This window comes from Octopus sinensis, linkage group LG26, assembly GCF_006345805.1.
Source record: "Octopus sinensis linkage group LG26, ASM634580v1, whole genome shotgun sequence".
Lineage (NCBI taxonomy): Eukaryota > Metazoa > Mollusca > Cephalopoda > Octopoda > Octopodidae > Octopus > Octopus sinensis.
Genome location: NC_043022.1, coordinates 14,360,040 through 14,381,748, shown reverse-complemented (window position 1 = coordinate 14,381,748; position 21,709 = coordinate 14,360,040). Strand labels below are relative to the sequence as shown.

The window sequence follows — 21,709 nt, the reverse complement described above, 5'->3', positions numbered from 1 at the left end:
TGTAGTAAAAATGTCTTGTTTCCATAAGTTTTGAATTAAAATCTTCCACCAAATCTTAGTCACAGTTTATGTTCCTAACATCAGCTGAATGATAACTAAGTTATTTTACTAAATTCTTTACATTTAAAATTAATTGAAAGAAACACAGAGCATCTCAACAGAAATACAGTAACGAAAGGGTTAAAGAGTAGAATGACAGTAAAATGTCAGCTGGAGTAAGTTACCTTCTAAATCCCAGATTGCCATTACATCAGCCAGAGTGCCGGTCCGTCGCACTTTGACGGTGTGTGTTGCAAGTTCATAGTTTTTCGTTGGAAGAGGATCAGCTTTGTTGTTGCACGAAGTGTCATGAGTACCATCGCTGTCACTAGCATCTGTTAAGACACGCCAGAAGAGAGAGAGAGAGAGAGAGAGAGATTTAAGTTAGGTATTTGACGTACGACACACAAGAGGTAAGGATTTTACAATACATATTAGATGTATGACGTGTCAGAAAGTGGCAAGCTGGCAGAACCGTTAGCACTGAGGTCAAAATGCTTAGCATATACATGTATGTATGTATGTATGTATGTATGATGTATGTATGTATGTATGTATGTATGTAATTAGAAATATGACAGAGCAGAGGTGAAAAATTTCAGATGGGGAAAAACAGACAATAATTGATGAGACTACAGACAGAAATTTGGTGTGATTAATGTGTGGACAGGTACAAAACAAAAGAGGTCATTTGCTGGTTCATATACGAACCCTAATAGCTACTGGGCTTGTGGTCCTTGTTGCGCCAGACCAATACCAAATCTGAAGGACGAGCAAATGGAATTGGTTCTGCAGAAACCATGTCCACTATAAGAATATTCATCATACAAGATGTACAGCAGACCAAGACATCAGCCCCAACACCCCCATATTTCACAAGTCCAGTAGCGATAGGGTAAGAAGCAACGGGGACAGGAAGAAGTCTTCAGCTTTGACCCTGTACATAGGCAGCCATAGGGTGCAGTTTATTTTCCACAGTCCTGGGGTAGATGAGGTTGTCAGCTGTGTGTGTAGCTGGTTTATGGATGAACCCTAATAGCTACTAAGCTTGTGGCCCTTGTTTTATCAGACCAATACCAAATCTGAAGGACAAGAGAGTAAGAAGGGATTATCTCTGCACAAACCGTATCCGCTACAATAATTATTCATTATGCAGGTTGTTAAAGCAAACCAAGACACCCGCACCGACCGCATCACACTTCCTTTGTAAACCCTGTGGCGAAAGGGAAAGAAGCGGCCGGGATCAGGTGAAGGATGCTGCCTCTGGAAGTCTTCACCTTTGACCCTGTGCATAGGCAGCCATAGGGTGCAGTTTATTTTCCACAGTCCTGGGGCAGATGAGGTTGTCAGCTGTGTGTTGCTGGTTCATATCTGAACCCTAATAGCTACTGGGCTTGTGGTCCTTGTTGCACCAGACCAAGAGATCGGTGGGAAATGATGCTGAAGGACGAGCAAATGGAATTGGTTCTGCAGAAACCATGTCCACTATAAGAATATTCATCATACAAGATGTATAGAAGACCAAGACATCATCCCCAACACCCCCATATTTCACAAGTCCAGTAGCGATAGGGTAAGAAGCAACAGGGACAGGTGAAGGATGCTGCCTCTGGAAGTCTTCACCTTTGACCCCGTGCATAGGCAGCCATAGGGAAATGGAGTGTTGTGCTCTTGAGCAAAACACTTCATTTCACATTGCCCTACTATTATTTCGAGATCTGACATGTGACACAATTGTGCAATTTGTGGGCTTCTTTCAGTTTCCCTCCACCAAATCTATTCACAAGGATTTGGTCAGCCCAAAGGCTATAGTAGAAGACACTTGCTCAAGGTGCCACACAGTGGGACTGAACTCAGAACCATATGGTTGGTAAGCAAGCTACTTACCACACAAACAGTATAATTTATTGATTTATTAAAGAAAACGGCTAATTGCAAATAAATTATGGCTCGAGTAAAAATCCTGAAGTAATCACGAGATAATCCCAGTTTTGGCAAGTTTCCCAGACTGTTGAGAACCATCAATAATATGATGCTGTGGATGGAAGCACTCCGTCGGTTACGACGACGAGGGTTCCAGTCGATCCGATTCAACGGAACAGCCTGCTCGTGAAATTAACGTGTAAGTGGCTGAGCACTCCACAGACACGTGTACCCTTAACGTAGTTCTCGGGGATATTCAGCGTGACACAGAGAGTGACAAGGTCGGCCCTTTGAAATACAGGTACAACAGAAACAGGAAGTAAGAGTGAGAGAAAGTTGTGGTGAAAGAGTACAGCAGGGATCACCACCATCCCCTGCCGGAGCCTCGTGGAGCTTTAGGTGTTTTTGCTCAATAAACACTCACAACGCCCGGTCTGGGAATCGAAACCGCGATCCTATGACCGCGAGTCCGCTGCCCTAACCACCGGGCCATTGCGCCTCCTATATGATGCTGTAGTGTGATTAATACTAATGCAATTGCCGTTAGTACGATGCTCCATCTATGGCCTGTCTGTTGGTCAATGTAAAGCAGCGAAAGAGAAAGGGGGGAAAAATTGTTTAGGTTAGACTCACCATCATAGGAGAGCTTCTGTTTCTTTAAACTTTCATCTTGGTTTGTCACTTCTGTGTTGGACCTATCACAATAAGTGGAAAAAAAGAAAAAAAAGAGAGTGAATTAGGACGGCGGATAGTACTAGGCAGAGAGGCAATGGTCAGCATGAGCAGGGTCTGGAAGAGTAGAGACATCAGACTTGCTACCAAATGCAGATTGGGTGAATGCAATTGTCTTCCCAATAGCAACATATGGATGCAAGACCTGGACACTAAAGAAAGCTGACCAGAAGAGAATTAATGCATTCGAGCTTTGGTGTTGGAGAAGACTTTTACGGATTCCATGGACAGCGAGGCTCACCAATGGAGAAGTTCTTAACCAGATAGGGCCGAAAATGTCGCTAGAAGCTAGGATCACCAAGTATAGATTGGCATATTTTGGTCATATTATGCAGAGAGAATCCCTGGAGAAGGACATCATGCTCGGAATGGTCAGTGGCGAGAGAGGAAGAGGCCGACCAAGAACCCGCTGGCTTGATACCATCAAGAGGGATACCGGAATGGACATAGCCAGTCTGAAAGAAGCGGCCTAGGATAGAACTGACTGGAGGACACTGATCCAACGAGTGACCGAGAGTCGACTTCGACTGAGCGGATAGAGAGAGATCCTTATATATAGTGGACGTGCATCAATTAGGGGTAAGTGATTGTGTTGTGTTCTTGAGCAAAGCACTTCACTCTACATTGCTTCAGTCTACTCAGCTGGCAAAATTGAGCATTCCTGCAATGGCCCGGTGTCCCGTTATGGGGTGGGGGTATATATCCTACAGCCCCCAAAATACAGGAAACTGATCTTATAGAGCCTGTGGTTTGGCAAGGATCTTTCAACCCTTTGCGATGCATGTATATACACATGTATGTCTTGTGCATATATGCATGTATACACGAGTGTATGTGGGTGTGTGTATGTACGTATGTATGTATCATCATCATCATCATCATCATCGTTTAGCGTCCGCTTCCCATGCAGGCATGGGTTGGACAGTTCAACTGGGGTCTGGGAAGCCAGAAGGCTGCACCAAGCCCAGTCTGATCTGGCAATGTTTCTACGGCTGGATGCCCTTCCTAACGCCAACCACTCCGAGAGTGTAGTGGGTGCTTTTTACGTGCCAGATGAGGCTGGCAAATGGCCACGATCGGATGGTGCTCTTTACGTGCCACCAGCACAGGTGCCAGACGAGGTTGGCAAACGGCCACGATCGGATGGGGCTTTTTACGTGCCACCAGCACGGGGGCCAGGCGAGGCTGGCAACAGCCACGATCGGATGGTGCTTTTTACGTGCCACTGGCACAGTGAAGGCATGTAGCTTAGTGGTTAGGGGTGTTGGGACTCATGATGTAAGATTGTGGTTTCAATTCCTGGACTGGGTGATATGTTGTGTTCTTGAGCAAGACACTTCATTTCACCCAGCTCCAGATATGGTCAGTTGGAATAGTAAAGGGTTCATCTTACCTTTTGGTGTGAGTGTAAACAGAGCGAGGTAGGCGGAAGAGGATCGAGGTGCCACGGAATTTCAGGTTGCCAACGGCTACCAGAAAATTGTTGAGAGGAATACTGGAATGGTGTACATCGGTTTTGTCCTCATCATGAAACAACCTGAAGTTGGCAAATCATCATCGTTATTATACATAATTAAAATTTATAACAGGGTGAGGGAGAGAGAGAGAGATGTGAGGTTGTGATGGTCATGCATTTATCTGTGAAGGTTATCATTTGGTGATTGAATTGAAGTGTAGCATGGAAAAAGTGTTGGTCAAGCTGTTTGTAGATCAGCGGTCCACTGTGTTATTGCTACAGAGCCTAGATTCCACCAGGAATGGGGACAAGACAGGAAAAAGTCAAGGTCAAGATTTTTCACTTGTTCCCCATGTTTCTATCTGCCTCTTGTTATAAACCCAAACTCGAATATCAAATTTTAAAAGGTTTTAATCGACTAAAAATACTGCAACATACAACACAAACAAAGATTGCTAAATTGTAAGCAAAACCAAACTTCAACGCAATAATATTTTTATGCAATGAGTTGCTTCATTCTCGACTAAAATCAACACTGAACACGTCGTGCCTCGAACAGAACGGAATTCCACGCAGTTGCAGTGCAGGCATGTAACAGCAATTGAGACAATCAAAATCACGTTATCAAAACTAAAAATCACAACACCTCTATAGGCACAGTTTTTAAGGATTTAATTAACCCATTTTGGGGTTTTGTACTAATGAGTTATTTCCACAGAAATCCACAAACATAACACTGATTAATGTGGTTGGCCCGAGGCTATAGTAGAGGACACTTGCCCAAGGTGCCACACAGCGGGACTGAACCCGGAACCATGTGGATGGTAAGCAAGCTACTTACCACACAGCCACACTATATATATATGTATGTGTGTGTGTGTATTTATATATATATATATATATACACACACACACAATATATATATATACACACATAAATGTCAGACGACAAGAATGAGGGCTCAACACTGCATTGGTGTCTTTATTCGTGAATTAAGGCTACCATTGGTTTCACGTTCAGAAAAAATATCTTAATATCTCAACAATTTTTCAAGCCGATCACATCTAGGAATGGTGTCCGTCTCCATTTTGGACGAAAACAAAATCTCATGGATTCACTGGAATTCTAGTAAAGAAAACAATAAATCAAGGGGCGATACTCTTGGCTGACATCTTTTGAGTTGTTATCTCCCTTGGATTTGACTTGCGGGGGATAAAACAGCTTTGGTGTTGGAGAAGACTTTTGCGGATTCCATGGACAGCGAGGCTCACCAATGGAGAAGTTCTTAAGCAGATAGGGCTGAAAATGTCGCTAGAAGCTAGGATCACCAAGCATAGATTGGCATATTTCGGTCATATTATGGCGGAGAAAATCCCTGGAGAAGGACATCATGCTCGGAATGGTCAGTGGCAAGAGAGGAAGAGGCCGACCAAGAACCCGCTGGCTTGACACCATCAAGAGTGATACCGCAATGGACATAGCCAGTCTGAAAGAAGCGGCCCAGGATAGAACTGACTGGAGGACACTGATCCAACGAGTGAGCAAGAGTCGACTTCCACTGAGCGGATAGAAGAAGAAGCATGGTAAATTTGCATTATATTATATTCCGTGTGTCGTTCGTATGTTTGTGTGCTGAGGTAGTTTGTCATGGGGGACATATTTCTTCTATGTGTGGAGTTTGTGAGTTGTGTATGTTCAATGTTTACGTTCAGGGAAAGAAGCTATCCTGGTAGGGTTGGCGGTATGGGGGCTGCTTCCTCTTTGTGCATATGTATATATTTCTTTTCTGCCCACAAGGGGCTAAACACAGAGGGAACAAACAAGGACAGACAAAGGGATTAAGTCGATTACATCGACCCCAGTGCGTAACTGGTACTTAATTTATCGACCCAGAAAGGATGACAGGCAAAGTCGACCTCGGCGGAATTTGAACTCAGAACGTAGTGGCAGACAAAATACCTATTCCTTTACTACCCACAAGGGGCTAAACACAGAGAGGACAAACAAGGACAGACAAACGGATTAAGTCGATTACATCGACCCCAGTGCGTAACTGGTACTTATTTAATCAAACCCGAAAGGATGAAAGGCAAAGTCGACCTCGGCGGAATTTGAACTCAGAACGTAACGACAGACGAAATACGGCCACGCATTTCGCCCGGTGTGCTAATGTTTCTGCCAGCTCGCCGCCTTTGTGCATATGTATATATAATAACATGGGTGGTGCAAAAAGATGGTGCAAAATTCTAAGGCAGACAAGAGGATGGCAAAAGAAATTTAATTAAAGAATTTCCGTTTACTTGATATTTTCATCGACAGTATTGTCTATGGAATCTGGGTGACAGGGCAAACCTTTGATATTCATGATGTCAATCACCATATTCCTGGAAGAAAGAAAGAAAGAATGAGATAAATAGAGAGAGAGAAATGAGAAAATGTCTTCAGTAACAACAACAATACTAATTACTTAGAATTTAGATTTTCACAGCATTTTTATTTTACTTTTCAAAGTTACCTCTGCAGGTTTTAAGTACAAATTAGAGCCAACAGGGAAAGTTACAAGGTTTCATATAGAAATACATCTATGTGAACAAAATCAAATTCGATGACTGGCATCCATGCTAGTGGAGTGCTAAGAGCACCATCCAAGCGTGATCGTTGCCAGAGCACCTAACTGGCTTCCGTGCCGGTGGCACGTAAAAAGCACCATTTGAGTGTGATCGTTACCAGCGTCGCCTTACTGGCACATGAAAAAAACATTCAAGCGAGGTCATTGCCAGTACAGGTGGCATGTAAAAAACACCATTTGAGCGTGGCCGTTACCAGTACCGCCTGACTGGCCCTCGTGCCGGTGGCATGTAAAAGCACCCACTACACTCTCGAAGTGGTTGGCGTTAGGAAGGGCATCCACCTGTAGAAACACTGCCAGATCAGACTGGAGCCTGGTGCAGCCATCTGGTTTGCCAGTCCTCAGTCAAATCTATTTCTTTACTACCTACAAGGGGCTAAACACAGAGAGAACAAACAAACGGATTAAGTCGATTATATCGACCCCAGTGTGTAACTGGTACTTATTTAATCGACCCCGAAAGGATGAAAGGTAAAGTTGACCTCGGCGGAATTTGAACTCACAATGTAACGGCAGACGAAATACTGCTAAGCATTTCGCCCGATGTGCGAACGTTTCTGCTAGCTTGCCACCTTTACCAGTACCACCTGACTGGCCCTCGTGCCAGTGGCATGTAAAAGCACCCACTACATTCTCAAAGTGGTTGGCATTAGGAAGGGCATGAAGCTTTAGAAACTCTGCCAGATCAGACTGGAGCCTGGTGCAGCCATCTGGTTTGCCAGTCCTCAGTTAAATCGTCCAACCCATGCTAGCATGGAAAGTGGACGTTAAACAATGATGATGATGATGATGATGATGATGACATCTATGTAAACAATGTGATTGAAAATTGGTAATTAGGTAATGGGTGTATCTGCATTAAGCAGCAGTTCTTTCTCTTTCTGGTTTTCTATCTTTCGAAGAATGTTTTGAAACTTTCAGTGCTGGATCCAATTTCTATAAAAATTTACAACTGCTAACACAAGTGTGGTACAGTATTCACTTGTAAGCATTTAACCCTTTCATTACTGTATTTATTTTGAGATGCTCTGTGTTTCTTTCAATTACTTTAAACATAACAAACGATTTAGTAAAATAACTTAGTTATCATTAAGCTAGTGTTAGGAACATAAATTGTGACTAAGGTTTGGTGGAAGATTTTAATTGAAAACTTATAAAAATAAGACATTTGTATTACATAGCCAGATGCAGTTTCATCTAGGTTGGTATCAAAAGGGTTATGATGATGATGATGATGATGATGATGATGATAATGGTGATGATGATGGTGATGATGATGATAACAGTGATGATGATGATAATGATGATGATGACCATGACGACGATGATGATGACGTGCTTCCAATGCAGGTTTCTTAACGACATAGCTATACTATAATAAACAGTAATCCTTTCTACAAGAGGCACAGGGCTTGAAATTTTATGGGGCTGGAGCCCCAGTGTTCAACTCGTACTTCTTTTATTGACCCCTGAAAGGATGAAAAGCAAAGTCAGCCTCAAGAGAATTTGAGTTAAGAACACAGGGAGTTGGGAAGTGATCTAAAAAAAAAACATGTTGGGGGGGGGGTGATAAAAAACCCCCAACAAAAACCCAAATCACTATCAGAAAAACAAATGATAAAAGATATTTACCGAAATTCAGAAGGCTCCAGAAATCCTTCTTTGTGAGAACTGTAGAAGCGGAAAATATATTTGCAGCGAATTTCAGCAGAACCACCACCATGGTTTGTATGAGGGTCGAGAGCTGCCAAACCAATGTAGAAATGTTTGAAGGAAAGAAATTTCTTTCTGCCAACATCAAAGGCCCTGAAGAAGAAGAACAAAGAAAGGAACACTTATAAACTATATATATATATATATATATATATATATATTAGAAGGTTTGGAGATGATGTACAGGTATTTTCTATGAGAAGAAATGAGGTACTCAGAAATTCGGATGGTTTTATATTTACAGATATTTATTTGTATATTACATGTTTTTATACATCATATAACATATATCATATATCAGCGCTTTCGTCCATTCTGGTGGAGTTTTCAGATTGAACAGTTCAATCTGAAAACTCCACCAGAATGGACGAAAGCGCTGATATATGATATATGTTATATGATGTATAAAAACATGTAATATACAAATAAATATCTGTAAATATGAAACCATCTGAATTTCTGAGTACCTCATTTCTTCTAATATATATGCATGCATTCATGCATACATACATACATATATATAGTGGAGGCGTGTGACTTAGTGGTTAGGGTGTCAGCATCATGATTGTAAGATTATGGTTTCAATTCCTGGACCGGGCGATGCATTGTGTTCTTCAACAAAACACTTCATTTCACGTTGCTCCAGTCCACTCAGCTGGCAAAAATGAGTAACGCTGCGATGGACTGGTGTCCTGCCCTGCTGGGGAACACATACGCCATTGAAACCGGGAAACTGGGCCCATGAGCCTGGCTAGGCTTTAAAAGAGAAAATTAATGATGCATAGCATATACTCAATGTTTAAAATATCACATATTTCTTTCTTTTCATCATCATCATAATCGTCATCGTTTAGCGTCCGCTTTCCATGCTAGCATGGGTTGGACGATGCAACTGGGATTTGGGAAGCCAGAAGGCTGCACCAGGCCCAGTCTGATCTGGCAGTGTTTCTACGGCCGGATGCCCTTCCTAATGCCAACCACTCCATGAGTGTAGTGGGTGCTTTTTACGTGCCACCGGCACAGGTGCCAGGCGAGGCTGGCAAACGGCCACGATCGCACGGTGCTTTTTACGTGCCACCGGCACGAAGGCCAGGCGAGGCTGGCAACGGCCACGATCGGATGGTGCTTTTTACGTGCCACCGAAAAAAAATCTGTGGAGAGAATTCATGTTAATTTAGTTGTCTCATACACAGTGTGTGTGTAGCTGTGTTGTGGAGGGAACCTGTGGAAGAGGTAGACCCCGCAAGACATGGGACAAGCTGATGAGGCTTGATCTTCAGATGTTGGGTCTCATGGAAGCAGTGACAAACAAGCAAGACCTCTGGCGATTTGGTGTGCTTGGGAAGTCATGTGAAATCATGGCCGTGGAACCATGTGGTTAGGAAGCAAGCTTCTTACCACACAGCCACACCTGCGAGATATATGTATACATCATCATCATCATCATTTAACGTCCATCGTTTAACGTCCATTGTCCCATTGTCCATGTTGGCATGGTTTGGACGGTTTGACTGAGGTCTGGAGAGCCAGCAGCTGCACCAGGCTCCAATATGATCTGGCAGAATTTCTATAGCTGGATGCCCTTCCTAACGCCAACCACTCTGATACTCACCGGAACAGGAGCCAGTCAGGCAGGCCTGGTATCAACCACATTTGGATAGGACTTTTTATGTGCCATCGGCACATAAAAATATTTTACCTCAAATTCATAATACAAATAAGAAAATGGATGAACAGATTCCTTTCAATCATCGACTTACAGATATTACCAATTCATATTATTTATTAACTACATAAATAGGAACATCTAAATCCAACAAAACAATATATATCAATATGTAAGATAATAATACCATAAGAATAATACACATAAAATGGATCTTACAGCTGTTTCAGCCTGTAGATAAAGGTATCTCATTCTGCCTATATTAGTCAGATGTATTGAGGTAATATGCAGTTAAAAATGAGTTACTTATATATATATATATATCTCAAGGCCTCGTCAGAGATTATAAAGTACAATTATAAAGATATAAAATGAAGATATAAATATGAAACAAAATACACATACACAAGAATGTATATATATATATATATATACATATATATAAGTATATATATAATAATATACATACACATAAGGTTACAGATAATCAAATATATATACTGGAGTATACATATACATCAACATCAATGGGTACATATACAAAGTCCAAAGTTCATTACATTACCAAACCCTCCTCTCCACCAAATGGGATATCAGTCAGCCGGTGGGTTAAACTTCTCAGCTACTAGGTTGGTACCTATTTACAGCTGAGTGGACTTGAGCAATGTGAAATGGAGTGTTTTTCGCCAGGTCCTGGGGGGAACAACTGAAATCATAATCTCAAGACGAGTGCAAACCCCTTAACATCTAAGGTATGCACCGTCACAGAAAGCACGTAGTCTTGGCAATATCAAAACTTAACAAGGCTAATTAAGATGGAAACGATGATGTTTTAATTAACAGTTAAAATGATTGCTCTTTTTTTTTTTTTTTTTAGGTTTGTTTGTGTTTTAATGGTGCATTATGTAAATAAAGGCTCTACCTGAAGAGACTGTCCATACGCTCGAGAGAACCACCTTTCTGTAGAATGTAGCGGGAGAAGGCTGCCTTGCACATGAACATGGATGGATAACTGAAGTTTAGGAACTCTCGTAGAATTAATTGTTCTGAAAGAGCGTGAAGAGGAGAAAAACACATAAAAAAGTCATTTTTAAAAAATATTTCCCTAAAATCACTGATAAGGTGGTTTGCCGTCTCTGTATGAGGGGCTAAAAAAGAAAAAGGAAAACCCCCTTCCCCCGAGCAGATCCCCATTGAAATTAGCATATGCAGGGCCAGATTTAGTGGGGCTCCATGAGTCAATAGAGTTTGCCTCCGCCTTACAGTTTTGCTAATTCGAAACATAATAAGGAGGGGTTCATTAAATCTAAGGGTCCCAAATGATTTAGAGGTGGACCCAAAACTTAAAAGGATCTCAGCAGATTCAGAAGGACTCAGTTAACCCTTTAATGGATTTTTAAATCTAAAAGGGCCCAGTAAACCAGAAGAGGACTCGATGAGTCCTGGCCCTTTGTGTTCTGGCAGTTTCATCTAGGTTGGTATCGAAAGGCTTAAGAATTGTTTCTCTATTGCATATTTAAACCTTTTTGTTACCATATTTATTTTGAGATGCTCTCTGTTTCTTTCAATTAATTTTAAATCTAACAAAGGATTTAGTAAAATAACTTAGTTATCATTAAGCTGGTGTTAGGAACATAAATTGTGACTAAGGTTTGGTGGAAGATTTTAATTCAAAACTTATGGAAACAAGACATTTGTACTACAGACCCAGAGCTGGTTTCAGCCAGGTTGGTAACGAAAGGGTTAAGAATTGTTTCTCTATTATATATTTTAACCCTTTTGTTACCCTATTTCTGTTGAGATACTCTGTGTTTCTTTCAATTAATTTAAATATAACAAAGGATTTAGTAAAATAACTTAGTTATCATTAAGCTAGTGTTAGGAACATAAATTGTGACTAAGGTTTGGTGGAAGATTTTAATTCAAAACTTATGAAAACAAGACATTTGTACTCAGAGCCAGTTGCAGTTTCAGCCAGGTTGGTAACGAAAAGTTATTTTACTAAATTCTTCATTAATTTCAAAATTAACTGAATCAAAGGCAGTGGATTTCAACAAAAATATGGTAACTAAAGGGTTAAATAAGAACAAATAGAAAAATGTCACAGAACAGGAAATATAAAAAAATTACATAACCAAAAAATACAAGTAAAAATAATGTAATAAAAGAAGATAATGGAAACAAGCACAAACCGAGCTGGTCAAATTTTGCGGCCTTCAAGAGATGCTGGACAGCCACCTTATCTGAATCTTGGTTGAAATCTAGAGGTTTGGTTTCTGATACTATGGAAGCATTGCTGCCTGGAAGAAATATGGATAAAGAAATCATTCAACAACCAAAGTCTTGTGAGTGGATTTGGTAGACAGAAACTAAAAGAAGCCCATTGTATATGTATATATGTGTGTGTGTGTATATATATATATATATCATCATCATCATAATTTAGTGTCTTCTTTCCATGCTGGCATGGGTTGGAAATGATTTGCACAAATAGATTTAGTTGGAAATACCTTTAAGATTTTCAATCAAATGTAATGGTTCAGGTCCCAGGAGACAAGGATCATCGGATGAAATGTCATTTTGAAGCTCTTCTAGACTGAACCACTGAAGAATGTCATCAGGAGACTGAAATCAGAGAGACAGAAGGAAAATAAAACCAAAATCAGTAACACCCTGTCACCCCACCCCCACACATAAGAGAATCGGTTTTGGTCTGAATTAACAGATTTAATTAGAATACCATACTGGTTTCAACAATTTCTTCTTTTTCAATGACAACTAAAAAAAAATAGTTTAAAAGAAATTGCAGAGAGAGGAAAGAACTGTAGTGGATACATATAAACATGACAGTAAATCCAGCTTCCATCTTCAGGGTGGAGAGACAAGGCACATTACGTAAACCTTCTGAGCCATGTGTCTCCAGGGCAAGAAACTCTTAGTAGCTCATATCTTTATACTGAGTATATTAAGTGATATTTATCTCTCAGTGGATGGAGAACTTTTTTTGCCGATCTTATCTTAACAGAACAATAAACTATATATATATATATATATATATATAGCACATGTGTTTGAATGAAAAGGTTAATCAAAAGTGCCCAAACAATAGGAAAAGGCTTTAGTAACATCCTGATAAAAGATTTTATAATTAAAAAAAATTTTTTTAAACTTCTTTATACTTTAAAAAGGGTAATAAGTAACTTTTTGCAAGTTATATACATATATATATACATACATATATATATACATATATATATATATATATATATATATACATACATATATATATACACATATATACATATATATATATACATAGATACATACATATATATATACATATATAGACATACACACATAACAGGCTTCTTTACCATTTCCATCAACCAATTTTCACTCACAAGGCTTTGGTCAGCCCATGGCTATAGTAGAAGACACTTAACCGAAGGTGCCACACAATGGGACCGAACCTGAAATCATGTGCTTGAGAAGGAAGCCTGTCTACCACATAGCCACACCTACGCCACAAAATACACACATCATCATCATCATTGTCGTCATTCAACATCTGCTGTCCATGCTGGCATGGGTTGGATGGTTTAACTGAGGGCTGGCAAGCCAGATTGCTGCACCAGGCTCCAATCTAATCTGGCAAGGTTTCTACAGCTTGTTGCCCTTCCTAATGCCAACCACTCCGGGAGTGTAGTTGGTGCCTTTTGTATATATGTATATATAGATAGGTACAGGAGTGGCTGTGCAGTAAGTAGCTTGCTTCCCAACCACATGGTTCCGGGTTCAAACCCAGTGCATGGCACCTTGGGTAAATGTCTTCTACTATAGCCTCAGGCCAACCAAAGCCTTGTGAGTAGATTTGGTAGACGGAAACTGAAAAGAAGCCCATTGTGTGTGTGTGTGTGTATCATCATCTTTCAATGCCTGTTTTTAATAGTTTGGATGGTTTGATCGAGGACTGGAAAGCCAGGAAGCTGCACCAGGCTCCAGTCTAATCTGGCAAGGTTTCCAGAGCTGGATGCCCTTCCTAATGCCAACCACTCCGAGAGTGTAGTGGTTGGCATTACACATGGGATATTTACTTGAGAATCCTTCGTGATTAATGTCAGCTTAAGAGAGAAGGAAAGAAGAGAAAGGTGAGCAGATGAGAAAAGCTGAAAGGCAAAAAACGAAGAAGAAGTGGCTGTCATCCAGCGCTACTCACTGATGTTGTGAGAATGTCTGAGTCGGTGGAGTCATCAATGGCTTCAGTGTGGAATATGAAGTGGGTAGAGATAGGCAAGTTTTCCAGTCTGCGGATGTAAGTGTGGACCACACCGACGGCCGGCATGACTGAGCCAATGTACTGAAAGAGAAAATAATAATAATAATAATAATAATGATTTCAAATTTCTTTTGCCACAAGGGCAGCTTGGGGGAAGGGATTAAGTCAATTACATTGACCCCCAGGTTGTAACTGGTACTTATTTAATCGACACAAAAAGGATGAAAGGCAAAGACGACCTCGGCGGAATTTGAACTCAGAACGTAGCGGCAGACGAAATACCTATTCCTTTACTACCCACAAGGGGTTAAACACAGAGAGGACAACTTATTTAATTGACCCCGAAAGGATGGAAGACAAAGTCGACCTCAGCGGAATTTGAACTCAGAACGTAATGGCAGACGAAATACCTATTTCTTTACTACCCACAAGGGGCTAAACACAGAGGGGACAAACAAGGACAGACAAACTGATTAAGTCGATTATATCAACCCCAGTGCGTAACTGGTACTTATTTAATCGACCCCGAAAGGATGAAGGGCAAAGTCGACCTCGGTAGACAGCTGCTCTGGCAGTGATCCCACTTGGATGGAGCTGTTAGCGCGCCACTGGCACAGGTGCCAGTCATCGAATTTGGTTCAATTTTGATTTCACTTGCCCCAACAGGTCTTCTTGTGTCCAAAGAAGGAAAGGTATGCATAAGTGAACAAACATAATCCTTTCTACAATATGCACAAGGCCTGAAATTTAGGGTAAGAGGTTATTTGATCACATCAACCCCAGTTATATATATTATGTATATATATATATGTTATATATATATCAAATGCCTTGCCAAAACACCTGAGGGATTTTCATGGAGTAGTTATCATTAAGCTAGTGTTAGGAACATAAACTGTGACTAAGGTTTGGTGGAAGATTTTAATTCAAAACTTATGAAAACAAAACATTTGTACTACAGAGCCAGAGGCAGTTTCAATTGGGATGGTATCAAAAGGGTTAAGAATTGTTTCTCTATTATATATTTTAACCCTTTCGTTACTGTATTTATTTTGAGATGCTCTGTGTTTCTTTCAATTGATTTTAAATGTAACAAAGAATTTAGTAAAATAACTTAGTTATCATTAAGCTAGTGTTAGGAACATAAATTGTGACTAGGGTTTGGTGGAAGATTTTAATTCAAAACTTATGGAAACAAGACATTTGTGCTATAGAGCCAGAAACAGTTTCATCTAGGTTGGTATCAAAAGGGTTAAGAATTGTTTCTCTATTGTATATTTAAACAATATTGTAAAATGGGGAAATTTTGTGTTTCTATCAATTACTTTAAATATACCAAAGAATTTAGTAAAATAACTTCATTATCATTAAGCTAGTGTTAGGAACATAAATTGTGACTAGGGTTTGGTGGAAGATTTTAATTCAGAACTTTTGAAAAGACACTTGTACTACATAGCCAGAATCGGTTTCAGCCAGGTTGGTAACCAAAGAGTTAATCACAGAACCACACCCACAGCCTAGTTGAAGATGGTGATTCAATGATAGCAACAGATGGCCTGATTTAAACAGGATGTCAGATAAGCAGGATATTATATTACTAGTTTCAGCTTCTAACTCTTCAATAGTGCACAGCATGTGGCCCAAATACTCAATTATAAATAACCTAGTTTATTGTAAGTTGACAGAAGCTTGTTTGTCCATTCCTTTGTTTTCATCCTAGCATGGGTTATGAGTGTAGGAAGGTATTTCGTATTTCACAGGCCAGATGCCCTTCCTGTCTTTGAAGGCCTGACATGAGTGGATGATTTGTGGACAGGAGGAATGACAACAACAGTATTATTTGTAGTAAGGGGCTTTCCTAATGTGGTAATGTAAACAGGCGCAGGAATGGCTGTGTCCCAACCACATGGTTCAGGGTTCAGTCCCACTGTGTGGCATCTCAGGCAAGTGTCTTCTACTATAGCCTCAGGCCAACCTTGTGAGTGGATTTGGTAGACAGAAACTGAAAGAAGCCTGTTCTATGTAAAAATATATGTGTGTGTGTGTGTTTGTGTGTCTGTGTTTGTACCCCCAACATTACTTGACAACCAATGTTGGTGTGTTTACATCACCGTAACTTAGCAGTTCGGCAAAAGAGACCGATAGAATAAGTACTGGGCTTACAAAGAATAAGTCCTTGGGTCGATTTGTTCGACTAAAGGTGGTGCTCCAGCATGGCCACAGTCAAATGACTGAAACAAATAAAAGAATTTTAAAATAAGTATTCAGTCCACTCTGTGGGGTGGTTGGTGTTAGGAAGGGCATCCAGCTCTAAAACCCCTACCAAAACAAACAGTGAAGACTAGTGCAGTCTTTTGCCTAGCCAGCCCCTATCAAACCATCCAACCCATGCCAGCATGGAAGACGGATGTTAGATGATGATGATGATGGTGATGATGATGATCTCCCCATTTTGTCTTTGGTCAACCTCTTGATCTTGTTTATTATCTTGGTGTCCATTCCGTCACCCTAATTGTCCATCTGTTCTCCTTCAGTTGTGCAATGTGACCATCTTCCTTTCTTCTTGTTGAGAGTGACTTTGAAGTCGTATTTCAGAGTAAACTACACGACAGTCATTTAAAAGCTACCCAGGTAAGATGCAATAAAAATCATATTTTATCACTAACAAAAAAAGAAGAGAAGATTACTATTTTTAAGTCTCACAACGAGAGATATTCAGCAACAGTACTTTGTAGTAAAGATTGTTTGCCAACATAACATGGCAGTCCTGGTTTAGGACGAATGTTGCTGTAATTTAGCCCCAAGAGACACCGTCTCCAGCTGGCTATACAACACGAATTGTGTCCTTATATTTTAGAACAAGGGAATCTGGCACCCCCACTCAGCTGAAAACAATATCTGTGTATCACGATTTCCAGGTTATTTCCCTTCATCAGCACAGAATAACTGTTCGGCTAGAGGTGGCGCTGCCAAATTCCCGTTTGAAATCTATAGTTTTCAAAGTGACACACAGTCACTGATCTATAAATTAGAAAATTACTATTTTTAAATCTCATAACGTGAGATATTCAGCCACAGTAGGTGCAGGAGTGGCTGTGTGGTAAGTAGCTTGTTTACCAACCACGGGTTCAGTCACACTGCGTGGCACCTTGGGCAAGTGTCTTCTACTATAGCCTTGGGCCGACCAAAGCCTTGTGAGTGGATTTGGTAGACGGAAACTGAAAGAAGCCTGTCGTATATATGTATATATATATATATATATATACGTGTGTGTATGTGTTTGTGTGTCTGTGTTTGTCCCCCTAGCATTGCTTGACAACCGATGCTGGTGTGTTTATGTCCCCGTTACTTAGCGGTTCGGCAAAAGAGACCTATAGAATAAGTACTGGGCTTACAAAAGAATAAGTCCTGGGGTCGAGTTGCTCGATTAAAGGCGGTGCTCCAGCATGGCCGCAGTCAAATGACTGAAACAAGTAAAAGAGTAAAGAGTAAGAGAGAGTACTTTGGAGTAAAGATTGTTTACCAACATAACATGGCAGTCCTGGTTTTTTTTTCCACTTCTTCCATTTTTCGATGCGTTGTTGAAGACAGAAGATATTGTCATAGAGTTCTAAGATTTTGATGTCCATTCACAACTTTTCTGCACTACCCCCATCACAAAATTGAAAATCGTGAAAAGAAATGCTCCACCTGTGTCATCTCTTGTGAAAGGTAGGAGAGTCCAGTTTGCTGGACATTGTTGTAGAGCTGAAAAAGAGGTAATTTCTACTCTTCTCCTCTGGAAACCATCTACTCGCGATACCAGAGGGCGCACACTCTCCTATGACATGGCAATGGAGTAATTGGCCTTATGAGTCCTAATGGTCAAGAAGAATAAAAAGAAAATGCGCAAGCATGGCTGTGTGGTAAGAAGCCTGCTTCCCAACCACAAGGTTCTGGGTTCAATCTCACCGCATGTCACCTTAGTATGTCTTCTACTATGGCCTCAGGTCAACCAAAGCCTTGTGAGTGGATTTGGTAGAGGGGAAACTACCGCCTCTCTTCTCACACACACACTTTTCTTCACCACCACCAACACTACTACTACTACTTCTACTACTGCTGCTGCTACTACTACTTCTACTACTACTTCTACTACTTCTACTGCTGCTACTACTACTTCTACTGCTGCTGCTGCTACTACTACTTCTACTACTTCTACTGCTGCTACTACTTCTACTGCTGCTACTACTACTACTGCTGCTGCTACTACTACTACTACTACTACTACTACTTCTACAGCTGCTGCTGCTGCTACTACTACTACTTACTACTACTTCTACTGCTGCTACTACTACTACTACTGCTGCTACTACTACTACTACTCTACTGCTGCTACTACTACTACTATTACTGCTACTGGTGACCCACAGACAGGCCCACCAACACACTCCCTTGATGACCACCACTACAGAAGCAACACCACCGTCATCACCACTGACATCACCCTCATCATCGCCACACCCCACCACTACAACTGTTATTGCTACTACTACTAAGGGTGACACTACCACAATGACCTTCACTACAGAACAAAGACCACCGTCATCACTGTCATTGCTGCTGCAATCATCATCATCATCATTGCCACAACCACCACCACCACCCCATCCTCATCATTGCCACTGCCACCACCATCAGCACCACCACCACCACTGCCATCATCTGCATCATTGCCACCATCACCACTGCCACTACTACCATCACCACCACCATCATCATCCTCATCATTGCCACCACCATCACCACCACTATAACCACTACAGCCTCCACTACAGAACCAAGTCTGTTATCACTTAGAGCCACTCACCCACAGAATAAAACCAATCCCGTTTCAAGTGGTCAGTTTTGACACTTGTGTGTGTGTGTGTGTGGATATGTGTGTGCATATGCACGTGTGTGTGTGTGCATATGCCTCTGTGCACAAGTATATGCGAGTCTGTGTAAAGGTATGCATATTTGTGTATGTGTACGTGTGTATGTATGTCTGCTTGTGTCTCTATGTACATCCATGCATGTGTGTGTAATCACACACACATGCGTCTATATGGTATAATTCAGGTAAAAAAAACACCCTGAAAACTTCAAAAAACGTGTATTTAAAAGCTTTTAAGTATGTCGTTCTTTGGCTACCACATGTTATTCTCCATAAGGTTATATTCTAGAGCTGGATACACATGTGGGACTCTGCTTTGCATAAGATTAATACAAGAATAATATCGGTATCAGGTTTTAATATTGATCTACTATTTAAGCCTGATATCCTTTGTCCATGTGTTTTATTATTCCTTAAGTGACCGTGTGTGTAAGGACCCCATTTGGTCATGAACAGCCATGGGATTGCACCTAGGAAGTTCCCCTCCGAGGCACAAGTCCAGGCAAGGTTGTTTAAGGAAGACCAGAAGTTGCCCATGCATACCAGCCTCCTCTCTCCATGCCACCAATGTTATATATATATGTCTTTATATATCATCATCATTGTTTAGCGTCCGTTTTCCGTGCTAGCATGGGTTGGACGGTTCAACTGGGGTCTGGGAAGCCAGGAGGCTGCACCAGGCCCAATCTGATCTGGCAGAGTTTCTACAGCTGGATGCCCTTCCTAACGCCAACCACTCCGTGAGTGTAGTGGGTGCTTTTTACATGCCACCTGCACAGGTGCCAGACGAGGCTGGCAAACGGCCACGATAGGATGGTGCTTTTTACGTCCCACCGGCACGGGGGCCAGACGAGGCTGGCAACGGCCACAATTGGATGGTGCTTATTACGTGCCAGCGGCACAGAGGCCAGTCGGGGCAGCGCTGGCAACGGCCACGTTCGGATGGTTCTCTTACGTGCCATTGGCACTGGTATCTCAGCTGCAATTTCCATTGATGTTGATCGATTTCGATTTTGATTTTGATTTATATATATATATTTATATATAGTTATATATATGGGTGTGCTGAAAGTGTAACGGCTAGAGTAAGAATAGCCTGGGCAAAGTTTAGGGAGCTCTTACCTCTGTTGGTGACTAAAGGCCTCTCGCTCAGAGTAAAAGGCAGACTGTATGATGCATGTGTGCGAACAGCCATGCTACATGGCAGTGAAACATGGGCCGTGACTGCTGAGGACATGCGTAAGCTCGCGAGAAATGAAGCTAGTATGCTCCGTTGGATGTGTAATGTCAGTGTTCATAGTCGACAGAGTGTAAGTACCTTGAGAGAAAAGTTGGACCTAAGAGGCATCTGATGTTGTGTGCAAGAGAGACGATTGCGCTGGTATGGTCATGTGGTGAGAATGGATGAAGATAGGTGTGTGAAAAAGTGCCACACCCTGGCAGTTGAGGGGACCTGTGGAAGAGGTAGACCCAGGAAAACCTGGGTCGAGGTGGTGAAGCACGACCTTCGAACTCTAGGTATCACCAAGGAAATGACCAGAGACCAAGACCTATGGAAGTATGCTGTGCGTGAGAAGACCTGGCAAGACCAGTGAGAACAATCAAAATCAAATCATATATCAGAAAGCAGGGGTTAAGTGACCCATCCGTTCGTGTCCGCTGTCAGCCTCGACTGGCACCCGTGCAGGTGATACGTAAAAGCACCATTCGCTCGTGGCCGTTTGCCAGCTCTGCCTGGCCCCCGTGTCGGTGGCACGTAAAAGCACCATCCATTCGTGTTCGTTGCCAGCCTCGCCTGGCCCCGTGCCGGTGACACGTAAAAGCACCGTCCGTTCGTGGCCGTTTGCCAGCTCTGTCTGGCCCCGTGCCGGTGGCACGTAAAAACACCATCCATTCGTGTCCGTTGCCAGCCTCGGCTGGCCCCCGTGCCGGTGACACGTAAAAGCACCGTCCGTTCGTGGCCGTTTGCCAGCTCTGTCTGGCAACCGTGTCGGTGGCACGTAAAAGCACCATCCGTTCGTGGCCGTTCGCCAGCTCTGTCTGGCACCAGTGCAGGTGGCACGTAAAAAAACACCCACTACACTCGCGGAGTGGTTGGCGTTAGGAAGGGCATCCAGCCGTAGAAACACTGCCAGATCTGACTGGGCCTGACGAAGCCTTCCAGCTTCCCAGACCCCAGTTGACCCGTCCAACCCATGCTAGCATGGAAAGCGGACGCTAAATGATGATGATGATGATGATGATGATAGTTAATCTAAACATGAACAAGCAAGAAAAAACAAGAAAAAAATAATGACGTGAGAATGTGGAATAAGTACAGTGTTATTGGACGCTCAGGAAAGGAAAGGAAAGAAAGAGG

General features: G+C 41.8%; 1 protein-coding gene across 1 annotated transcript in view; it reads right to left on the bottom strand.

The window, feature by feature from the left end:
* Nucleotides 1–21,709, bottom strand: part of LOC115224871 — a 51,624-nt gene that overhangs the window by 17,199 nt on the left and 12,716 nt on the right. The window contains exons 2-10 of the mRNA XM_029795825.2: nt 14,376–14,516; nt 12,670–12,784; nt 12,352–12,459; nt 11,082–11,205; nt 8,413–8,586; nt 6,452–6,535; nt 4,088–4,231; nt 2,596–2,657; nt 225–374 (exon numbers count right to left, since the gene is read on the bottom strand). Coding sequence (XP_029651685.1) covers nt 225–374; nt 2,596–2,657; nt 4,088–4,231; nt 6,452–6,535; nt 8,413–8,586; nt 11,082–11,205; nt 12,352–12,459; nt 12,670–12,784; nt 14,376–14,516 — 1,102 coding nt within the window. The remainder of the gene's footprint in view (nt 1–224; nt 375–2,595; nt 2,658–4,087; nt 4,232–6,451; nt 6,536–8,412; nt 8,587–11,081; nt 11,206–12,351; nt 12,460–12,669; nt 12,785–14,375; nt 14,517–21,709) is intronic.